The following is an 11617-nucleotide window of genomic DNA, read 5'->3' as shown; positions in this document are numbered from 1 at the left end:
GGCTGTGAGGGGCGCGGCGCGGCGATGCCGGTGAAGAAGAAGAGAAAGTCGGCGGCGGCAGCGGCGGACGAGACCGGCCTCAAGAAGTGCAAACTCGGCAGGTGCGGCGGGCGGGGGGCGGGCGAGGGGCCGCTCGGGCACGTGCTGCGGGCCCGGGGGCGGGTCGTGACCTCGCAGGGCCGTGCCTCCAGCGCGGCCACGGAGCTGCGGGGCCTCCACGGAGTATCGTCCCGGCGCTTCGGCTCTTAAGCCTCGGAAGGGCTCTTGCAAGGGGCGAGGAGGGGACTGGGGAGGTCAGGAGCCGGATAGAGCCATCCCGGGGGACCGAGGCGAAAGGATGAAAGGAGGAGGAGGGGCTTGGTTTCATTTTTGACATGTCCAAAGGCTTGCAAGAAGCAGCTCTCAGATGCTGCCCTAGGGTCGGTGTCCGAAACTCCACAAGATTCGTTTTATGGTCGCGTTTGTTACTTTTTTTTTTTTAATCTCAAATGGACAGAGATGTTATTGCAGTGCATGCAGCTCATCACACCAAACACCATCTTGCAACTGGTTGAAAATTCTCCCCCCTTTTTTTTTTTCTGCTGAATTTTTAACATGGGGTACTGGGAGACCAGTATGTGCAGCATCTCGCAGGGATTCTTCTTTTCTCAGTTTGACACGTCTTGTTTTCAAATTGAATCATGAATCAATCACGTGGTTCCAAATCCCCTTTGTCATTTTTCACCTTTTTGGGGGCAGGGGGGGAGCAGTGTAGCATAAACTGAAAAGATGTGATTTTGAGTTTTAAGTGTTGAATTTACAAGTACTATAGTTTTTGTATTAAAGTAAAGATATGAATATGAGTTTTAAATGACCACTGGCTGCTGTTTGAATTGAAAGTGTTGTTATTATAAAATAGCATGATGTCGGCTCTAGGGTAGAGGGAACTGTGCATATCTCGGTGACGCCATAGGACTGTTCAAGGATGTTCGGTGGCTCTTAGTACTTGCATTGTCATGTTGCTTGTTGTGGTTTGTTACTTCTCTTGCATACATAGACAAACCCTATGACTTCTTTAAATGAAATGATAATGTGAATGATGTGGACCTTTAAATTGAAAAAGTGTGTGTAACTGGGGTATTTGAATATAAGTAGCCTGAATTCCTTGCTGAACTCTGTAGGTCCCATTGATTTAAGTTTGATTTGTGCTGCTTAGTGCTTCTGAAAGCCACTTGCAGTTCAGTGTCCATAAAAATGATGACATGTGGCGCACACATGACATACAATGTCTGACTATAAATATAGAGATGCATGCTGTTAATGTTAGCTTGACCTAATAATAAGTAGCTTGAAATTCATTGTACAAAATCTTTTTAAACATGAAGAACAGGAGATATAACATCTTGGGTATCTTTATATATTTCTATAAGCTATTGCAGATCACAAGCCTCTGGTAAAGTGATAAGTGGAGAGGAGCATTTTTCAAGCAAGAAGTGCCTGGCCTGGTTTTATGAATATGCAGGTATGAATGTAATAGCAGCCATGTTTAAATGTTAATATGGTGTATTGGGAATGGTCAAGCTGATAACAAATTTAACTAAATGTATGCCTCTTCACATTTATATTTTTCTGAATACATAGACCACAGGAAGCATGCAGATTCGTATTTCTTGAATAGTTATGTTTACCCAGCTTCTTGTGTATCTCTTTCTTTTCCATCTCCTTGTCCTTTCTTTCCCACTTAACCAGCACTTTGGTTGCCTATTACTGTAACTTTATGTAAGGCAACTGCTATTACACTGTTTAGTGTTGATTCAGGTATGTCCTTCCTATTAATTTTGTGTGTGTGTGTGCAGGTGGGTAGTATGGACATGGTTCCCTGTACAGTTCCATTGCATTCAGTTTAAACAAAATTAAACCATGCAGTAGATGAAACAATTAGGAGAGTCATTAAATAGTTAATAATCCTGTACTATCTTGTTTACATTACAGCAAACTGTGATATTGGCTTATACTTATTAGTTATATAAAGATTCACACAAAAATTAACATCTCAAATGCCAAAGGATTGTTACAAATATGTTAAAAGAAGCTGTTCTTTAACTGTTTTGTAACTAATTGTTCATCTTAACAAAACTATCTCCTTTGCATAATTTATTAAACACTCATGGGGGGAAGGGTGGCTTTTTGTCTCCTGTTCATTAACAGTTTCCAAGGCCCAATTTAATTGTTTAATGATTTGCAGAGCCTTCCTTTTTTAGGCTGCTTGATAAAAATCTGTCCTAAATAGTTGGATGACAGGATGTCATTGCTAGCCATTCCAATGAGTCCATAGTTTTTATTGGGTAGAAATTGAATCAAGCATCTGCATCAAAACTGACACTAGTTAGTATTCCTATTGACAGTTTTTCCAGAAATGAAGTAGTAGTAGAACTACCCTCTTAGCCCTAACAGTGATACCTCCAAAATCAGGTTTGAGGCATGTTAGCTTGGACTCTCTATCTGCCACAGCTTTCTTGTGGGGAAACTAAAGGATTTCAGTCACGTGGGCTTATGGTTAATACTGGTTTTGTATGAACTAAATGCAAATGGCATTTAGTTTTATTATATGGAGTCTTGGGATATAAACAGATGTTGCCTTAGTGCTGCCATGACATTTTTTTATGGTGGTACAAAGGCCAAGCAAACAGACTTCCATACCCCTTGTCACGTCGCAAATGCCCAAAGTTTGTGGCTGTGACATGGGTATGATCTTATGCAACTGTTTTGCACCCAGCATGTGTTTGTTTTAAGGCATGAGAGTGCAGGCAGCCTGGAGCTGCTCTCACACTCCAGCCACCCCAGGTAGGTGCCTCCAGAGCTTCAGGGGTCTGATTTTTGGCATGCCCTGGAAATCCCCATTCCTAGGGCATGTGGGATCAGGCCTCTGAAGCCCCAAGAGCTCATGTCAATGCTCCAGTACAAAATCTTATACTCCGGCTGATCAGAATGGTCCTGGGGCTGGGATGCCAGTGTGGTGACCTTGCTCGTGTGCATCCCAGCACTGGAATGCCAGTTAGCTAACTGGTGGTCTCAGCTCCAGGACCATATTGGAGCTGGCATTCCCTGCTTATAGAGACACATCCCAAAGGTTCCCTGGGGCGCATCTCTGGGAATGTGTTGCCCATTGTCCCACAGGATCAGCATATTAACTGCAGATCACCTGAAGCAGTTCAAATGTGCTGGAGCGCATCCTGGCACAGCTGATCTGCTTCATTTGGTGATCTCTGTTTATACTCTTGGACTATATGTATTATTTTTTTTTTTTTTTTTTTTTAACTTTCACATTTAAAAAACAATATGCGCACACGTGTGTGGGTATTACTTACACAGATGTGTCCATGCACATTTTTTTTACATGAACTTTTACATTTAAAAAGTGTGTGTGTGTGTGTATACACACTTTTTAAATGTATAAGTATAATATATATACACACACACACTATTATTGCATATTAGTGCATTATATATTTTTGTATAAACATTTAATAATTTTTTTTTAACTGTAATGCATTGTGAGAGAACAATTATTTGCATGGGTTTTGTAATAGTGCCTTGTGCTAAGGACCTAGTGCTGAAAATGTGGTCAATTAATGCCCATCAAAGTCTGTGGGCCTGTTAATGATAGCGAAAATTTGTTATGTATATGTGTTTGCTAAATTGATGCTTAAATTATTATCATCTTCTGTGTCATTTATTTCTTCACGAAATCAGGTACTTGACATCTGTATGCTGTCATACATACTTTTTTAAACCAGTGATTGTACTGTGCATTACCTTGCAAGAGACCCATGTTTGCTTTCCCATCTGTCCAAAGCAAACTTATTCCATGTAAAAACAACAACTCAGAGCAACTACCACTCTAGGCCACACCAGATATTTAAATATGTTGCAATTGCCAACTTATAAAAGGGAGTCTTATGAAAGGTGATAGACATAATGCACATAACTTAAGACGTATGACAGGGTATAAACAACAATACAGTAATGGGTCCCTTACATTACTCATGGGTGACAAAAAAATAATTTCTAAAATTACTACATTGTCCTGTAAACCTAACATCAGCCACTTGGGGTTTAAAAATGCAGGCTGCCTATACACATGCTCAGGAGGTGGGGTGCATTTTAATTATAGCAGTTCCCAAAAAGCCACTTTAATTGAAACACCTCATTGTCATATGTATTACGCCTCCGCACACTTAAAAATGGCCACAGGGGTGCTTTAGCTAAATCACAGTCAACGAGGTTTACATAAAGTGACCCCACAGCCATTTTAAAATGTGCAGGGGCTTAATATACATGGCGGAGAAGCAGTGCTGGACTGTTCTAATTGCAAGGCGGAACAGACTCTTAATTGAGTCTGCTCTGATGCACTCTAATTAGAACATGAACCAGCATGTGTATGGATAGTCATGTTTTAATAGATAGTAAAATAGTATCTGTTTTATCTCTAGCATCTCTCCAATGGTATGTGAGAAAAACTGCTAACAATGTGCCCATCAACTTCATTAATAGTCCAGAAGGAGTAGTTGTTGCAATAAGCTCAGCAGAAATATTTGTAGTACCCAAAAGAGGTTTGCTGAAACAATTTAATGGATAAACTGCAGAATATGTCTGTACGTGCTTTTTAACATGCCAGTTTTGCTGCTTCTAAAAAGCCTTTTTGTACAAAAAGGAAACAAGTAGCAACCTATAATGTAGAAAAAAATCATTCCAGTTCTAATGGAAATTATAATAATTTTATACTTAATTTATTTCTTTGTACATATTAAACTTATTTCACTATTGTTATAACAACAATACATACAAAATACCAACTTACGAAGTAGAGATTATGGAAAACTTAATAAGAAAATTCATTAATCTATGAAATAATTAATCCCATATGATTTGAGAGTTCTTCCCCTTGCCTATCTGCTTTTAAACCAAGTCTGCAGTACTTAAAATAGTAGTAACAAAAACAAGTTACTTTGAGCAAATGCTTTCTTGACAAAATAGTTTATAGGGCTTCTTGTTTACTGGGGATATGTCGACAGTGCACTGTGACATAGAAGTATGCAAGCTAGAGTTAAATTAGCTAATTCTGGGTCTGTACGCAGTCTAGTCATAGCAAGAGAGCTTAATGCAAGCCTCAAGCCTATCTGAGAAACAGAAGAATTGGCCCACACTGTGCGTGCCATGTAGTCCTTATGTAACCTGACCTAGGTAGTTTAAAGCTAACTTAGGTGTTACTGTTATGATTGCATTGTAGATATATTGTATGTCAAAGCATGCTGAAGGTGACTGAGTTGCATTGGCCTTTAAATCTTTTTAAGGGACGTAACTGGTACCCTCTCTTCATCTACCCTCATGTTGTAGATGGAGTTTGTTTCTAACTCTCAAACTATTGAAATGAATGCAGACAGTTCCTTATGGTGTCAGTTTTCAAATATACTTTTCAATTAGCAGCTTTTATGTTTGTATGCATCAGTACTGCTCATAAATTTGAATACTTTGTATAACTCAGTCTAGTTTCTCTTTGTTTTTTAAGGTCCTGATGAAGTTGTAGGACCTGAAGGTATGGAAAAGTTCTGTGAAGACATTGGTGTTGAGCCTGAAAATGTAGGTTTTATTATTGCACACTAATGGGAATTCTGAGTAAATAATTTGATTTTATTTAGATTTAGGCAAATAAGAGTAACTACAGTAAGTAACAGGGAAATTTATTGTGGCTTTTTAGTTTGCGGGATTTTCTTGTTCTTAAGATTTCAATATGAGGATTTCAAAAAAGATTTTAAATGTCAGGTAAAGTTCTTAAGAACATAACATTTAAGGGAAAGATTGTTCTATACATTTAAATAACTTAAAGTGTTAATACATTTTAAAATACAGTTAAACCGTTTTTATTCCTAAATGCATGAAATTTTCTTTATAAACGACTAGAGATCAATCACTACTGCTAAGTTACAGTAATAGTATTTTTCTTCTTTGTTTGGTGAATATTCCTCTCTTTTTCCCTCTTTCTCTAGATCATTATGCTAGTTTTAGCTTGGAAATTAGAGGCTGAAAGCATGGGGTTTTTTACCAAGGAAGAATGGTTAAAGGGGATGACCTCATTACAGTAAGAGCTTTATTTTTTATATATATTGTGATACGTTCAGTTTGTTTTGAAGCAGCAGATTAATTAATTATCCTTTCCATTTCTGGGTACTATGCAGGCTTAATAAGTTAAAGAACATTTTTCCTTCAGGTCAGCAGTTCAAACCTTTCCTCAATCAATCCCTAGGAATAGCTGCAATCTGCCACTAGAACATCAGTTTGGTCTTGCGTGACCCTAATAAACTAATGCCTTAGTCATATTTTTGAATGTAGCTGTAGTCAGCAAAAGGTTGATGGAATAGGTGTGGGAATATTGCTGAGGGCATCGTGGTGGGTACTGTTTCTTCCCTCTTAGCAGTTTGACTAAGTAGAGGCTGGAGACTAATTTTGATCCTCTAATACTGTCTGTCACTCTTATCATAATGGGTAGACGAGTGGTAGTAACAAGTAATATTTAGGTTGCATAATACTCTCTATTTATAAAATATTCCTTCCTTTTCTTTGAGAAACACTCTTATCTCACTTGTTCATGGTAGTCTTTGATATTCATTAGTGGGATTATTCTTGAGCCAGAGAAGCTCTTTTTTCCCCATAATGTTGGTAGTGAGGTGGAAAAAGAGCAAGGCCAGACTCAACCTCTGTGTTCCTCTAGTTGCTAGGATCCTGCTGGGAGATCATAAGTGCAAAATTCTTTGCCCATATCAATAGGTGTTCAGGGAAAAAAGTCAGCCCAGGCTGTGCAGTGTCTACATAATCTTTTACCACCCAATACTTGGTTCAAGTAGCTCGTTTTCCCCATCAAAGGTCATGATAAAGTGCAGACACTCCCCTCAACTCCTGGTGGCAGGAGGGTGGGTTAGGTTGGACTTCCTGATCCCAAGCCTCTCAGGATCTCCAATCCATCCCTCTTTTTAATAGGCATCAGGAAAAAAAGCTGTTCTTTATCTATTTGCACACAGGATGTTACACAGGGGATTTACAAAAGCGTTTTAAGCAGATCAGAAGATGAATAGAACAAAGGACATTGATGCTTCACTTTGTATGGTCTGTTTCCTCTCCCTTCTCCATCCCCTGCACCCCCATCACCAGCTCCCCACACCGGAGTGGAATCTGGAATCCCGAGTTAGGTGCCTGCGTTCCATATTGCATTCATGAGGAAATTTTAGGTGGTTTAGAATGATGATACAAAAAATAATAGGCAGGAAACCATCTAGAATTAGCCAACAGAAAACCCTGGGAACAGTGATATTTCTGTAATCCTACCCCTTTCCAGAATTTAGGCACCAAATCAGTACTGCAGGCAGGTGTTCCTACCCACTCAGGATCCACAGCCTGGAATTCTTTCCTATGACTATGTAACTACTCTCACTCTTCATTTAAAACAAGACTGGAGAAGGAGGCAGTAGTGGGGATACCTACATTTTAAGTAATACTCAAGTAGTTGGAGCTCTTGCCCAGAAAATAGGAGACTAAAATGCAAAATCTCGTTTTTCACTTCCCGAGAAATTACCTTAATCCCCAGACTAGAGGTATTCTCCTTCCCTCCTGGTAACTTGCTTATAGGTTCAACTGTTTAGCTCAGAGTTTGAACCCCTGCTTTAACACTAGCCTAGCCCAGTGGTTCCCATCCTTTTTTAGACTGCAGACTGACAAACCATGGACCAGTAAACTGCAGACCAGTATACTGCAGTCCAGAAGTGACCGGCATACCATGGAGTGAAAAGAGTTGGCTGCTGGTCTGCAGTATATGGGTCACTTCTGGTTCGGCAGCCAACCTTCCTGCAGATAGGCAGCCAACCCATTGCAACTCGATATTGGGCCGCGTCCCAGGGGTTGGGAATCTTTGGCCTAGGTAATCACTGTCTATCAACTGAGCTACAGAAATAAAGGCCCAAGTCATTCAATTATCTAATGATGTAGGTAGATGTTTTTTGTAAATCTTACTAAGAACCCAGCTGGAGTAGTCATTGAAGCTAGATCCAAGCTATATCTTAATTCTTTCTAAGTTCAAAAATGCAGGACCCAAAACTCTCTCCTCAGCTGCCACACCACATACTGTTCTGTTTAAAAGTTCTTCAGACTTAAAGTTCTGCTGCTGGGCTTGCCTAAAACTTCACCATTATGAGTGATTTGGCACCTAGCTCCTAACTAAGCCTGTTTTAGATCCAGAAAGTAGAAGGAAAAATGCCTAGATTTCCAAAGTGGGTATACTTCTACTCCTGGTTATCGTGTACCACTGGTTTTTTTTGTTTTTTTGTTTTTTCCATTAAACAGTAATTAAGTAAAATCCAGAATAATTCCTCAGAGCAAGCACCGTAACCTAGAACTCTTTCCCCAACTCAGCTGAATACGCTAAGTGCTGGCTACAGAGTCATTTCCCCCTTATTTACTGTCTCTGGCCCAGTGAATTTTAAGTTTTGTTCCGTTGATTAGCTCACATTATGGGACTGTTGGGGCAGTAAGGATGTGTTAGTCTGCTGCTCCTGTTGCGGCTGTGCTTCTGCTTTGGGTCTTGAGGCCCTCTGTTAGGCTTCCCCTTATTTGGAAGATGTTGCAGAGTTGATGCTTTATATAACTGGAGCTACAAGCAGTATGGATCCAGTCCGGTAGTGTAGTTTTATGTTGATTTGGATCAACTGTGGTAGCACGGATGGTGGAAACCACAAGCCAGTTTTCTTTCTCTTTTGCATTTTAAATAAGATTCATACAAAGCACACTTACTGCAATATTTGTTTTGGGGTTTAGTGTTGGTGTGACTCGTGTGTTGTTTAAATGCTGCACACTAACATGTCATTCTGTAGGGGTTTTTTCTTTTTTTTTCTTATTTTTTAAGTGTATAAGTCATCACTGATATCTGACACTGAATTTTCAGAAAAGTTTGGTGTCTTGGAGGCTGTACAAGGCATTTTTTTCTATGACCTAAGGAAGAAATTATGACTATAGAAATGATCAACTTTGATTTAAAAAAAAAAAAATAAACTGTGAGACTAACTTTATCCTAAAATTTGCTGGCTCTGGCTCTTGCAACAGGATGCCAAAGCAGTTTTCTCATGCATACAGCACAGGAAATGAATCCCCTACCACAATATATATAGTAAAATACTTATCATTGGTGGTATATGTTATCATTATTACACACATTTTAATCTGAATTAAAAATAATTTGTGAGAAAAATCATGAGGAGATAATTGAGCTAGGTGCTTATATTCATCGTAGATAGGCTTTTCTATATACAAGCAATTCCTTTTGTACTTGTGCTGTATTTAATGAAACAGATCTAAAAATTACTTATGTTATCATCTATATTTACTCTTGCAGTTTACCATAATTATACGTGGTGTCTTACTCGCCTTCACTGCCTGCTCTGACAAGTCTATACTCCAGCTGCAAGTGCAGGGGAGCATGTTACGGTTGGGCAGGGTTCCAGTAGATAAACTCTGTGCTTGCATCTCTAGGGAGGGTTATTTATAACCCCCTCTAGAGATACAAGATTACATAATATTTGTGTAAAAAATAATTAACTTTGTTTTTAAAACTTGGGGACAATATTTTAATGTTTGGATTTTTTTGATGAATATAAATTTAAAAAAAACTAATTTAGTTTAATTAAATTAAATCAGTAGCTGTTTGGACCAGAAATATGGTCCAAACAGTTTAGTAGTTTGCACATCTATTTTAAGACAGCTATTCATAAAGTTAACACATGAATTATGTATGTAACTAATAATCCTTGTTGAGTACACACTATAATGAGCAGAGGAAGGCTGTCAAAAGCACAAAAAAAAAAAAGTTTACCAGGTGGTAGTCACAACAGTAGAAAAGACTAATAATTATTGGATTTATCTAAATCCAACTCTGAATTTGAAAACCCCGTGCCTGCCCCCCCCCACCCCCAATAATTAGATTCTGTATATAGAAAATTAATATACTTGTTATCATTTTCCAGATAGAGAATCTAACTATTGAAGGGTTGTCTTAAATTTCTCCTGTCTCCCTACTTGTACAGCAGGGAAAGCAGCAGCAGGTGGCCCCCTTGCCCTCTGCTTTCCCAGAGCCTCTGCCTTCCCCTCTTCCCCCTCCCACTGTCAGACATGGTTTCAGCTTGATTCCCTCCCAGGTCTCGGAGCACGTTTCCGTCAGCTCCATGCCCGGGAGGGAATTGACCCACAGCAGTGCTTGACTGGAAGAGCGGAGAGAGGGAGCAGAGGCTGCAGGGACAGGCTGGGGCAGGAGGTGGGCAAAGGCTGCTGAGGGCAGGCAGAGCAGGGTACAAGCAGCTGCTGTGGTGCTGCCTCTGCTCCTGCCCTGACCTTGGGGCCAGAGTGTAGCTGCTTGCCCCCTCCCTCCACTTTGTGCTCGAATCAAGGACAAGGGGCTTTTTCTCCCCATGCTGATTTGTGGAGGGAGGGAGAGGAAAGGGACATCTCATCTTGGATTTGAGTAAATATGATATTCCTTTGCCAGGGGATACGCAGTGGTTCTCAACCTTTATTTTTGAGTCGAGGCACTCCCTCATTAGTCTCGAAGAACCTTTTCCATAATGTTTGTGAATTGAGTGGCAACCAATTTTAAACTAATTTACACATTACAGTGTTTGCTTAGCCCACGTAAGGAGGTAGTAGGGGTGAGAGAGTGACTGGGCCGGGAGGAGCCTCTGTTTGTCTTATCTGCGTAGCTTGTCTCCTTGTACCGTGCTTGTGTTCTCATACCTTGCATCACCCTTCAAGGGATCTGGCAGCACCCCAGGGTGCTCTGGCACCCTGGTTGAGAATCACTGGACTAATAAAACTAAGGATTAGGAGGACACAGCTGGGGAGGAGGCACAGGACCTCTGCAACTGTACTGGAAGGTTCTTGATATGCTGTGTAATCTGCACAGTAGGATCACCAGGGAATGCACGTGTGATATAAGCAGGTGCTCTTCCTTCAAGTGAATCCCTACTGGGGGATTCAGGCATGTAAATTAGATCTTCTTGTGTTGGTAATCTAACAAATATTCTCTATTTAAAAAAAGGGATGCTAAGCTGAAAAAAATATTCAATACAGTCTATTTTTATGGCAAGAGTTTAGCATAGTAACTTCATAAGCAGGAGCTTATAGACATCTTTTTTTAATACTTTATTAATTTTCTTTTCAGTTAAAGCGCCACTGAGCAGTTCCTGCTATGCCTGTATCTGTTCATAACTTTAAATCAAGTTATATAACTTTCACAGGGTTGATGCATAGAGCCTTTGCTTCTGAAAAGTTTATGCCACTCATAATCCCATAGAATACCTGCAGTGAATACCTTATTTCTTATAATTATTACCTTATACCTGTTAAATGTGAATAAGGGTGGCAGCATTTGGTACTTTGGAATAAAAAATGCTGTATGTTGAAAAGTGAAAGGAGAGATTTTTATACGGTATATTTTTTCAACACTTCTAAAATCAGGGTTTATATTATTTATTTCCTGGGCAATTGATCTTTGCTCACTAGAAATGTAAACTCTTAATTGTACATACCCTACAGTCTTTCCTCC

General features: G+C 39.7%; 1 protein-coding gene across 2 annotated transcripts in view; it reads left to right on the top strand.

Moving 5' to 3' along the window:
• The window catches only part of DCUN1D5 (defective in cullin neddylation 1 domain containing 5), a 29572-nt gene that overhangs the window by 7679 nt on the left and 10276 nt on the right, over positions 1 to 11617 (top strand). The window contains exons 2-5 of one of the 2 annotated variants that reach the window (XM_019524240.1): positions 49 to 101; positions 1410 to 1501; positions 5549 to 5619; positions 6027 to 6118. In XM_019524240.1, coding sequence (XP_019379785.1) covers positions 5578 to 5619; positions 6027 to 6118 — 134 coding nt within the window. In that variant the 5' untranslated portion in view covers positions 49 to 101; positions 1410 to 1501; positions 5549 to 5577. Of the gene's footprint in view, positions 1 to 6; positions 102 to 1409; positions 1502 to 5548; positions 5620 to 6026; positions 6119 to 11617 lie in introns of those variants that run through there. The other variant, XM_019524239.1, reaches the window with a different exon arrangement.

This window comes from Gavialis gangeticus, unplaced genomic scaffold, assembly GCF_001723915.1.
Source record: "Gavialis gangeticus isolate Ggan-Ray unplaced genomic scaffold, GavGan_comp1, whole genome shotgun sequence".
NCBI lineage: Eukaryota > Metazoa > Chordata > Crocodylia > Gavialidae > Gavialis > Gavialis gangeticus.
This window is presented reverse-complemented; position numbering and strand designations above follow the sequence as displayed.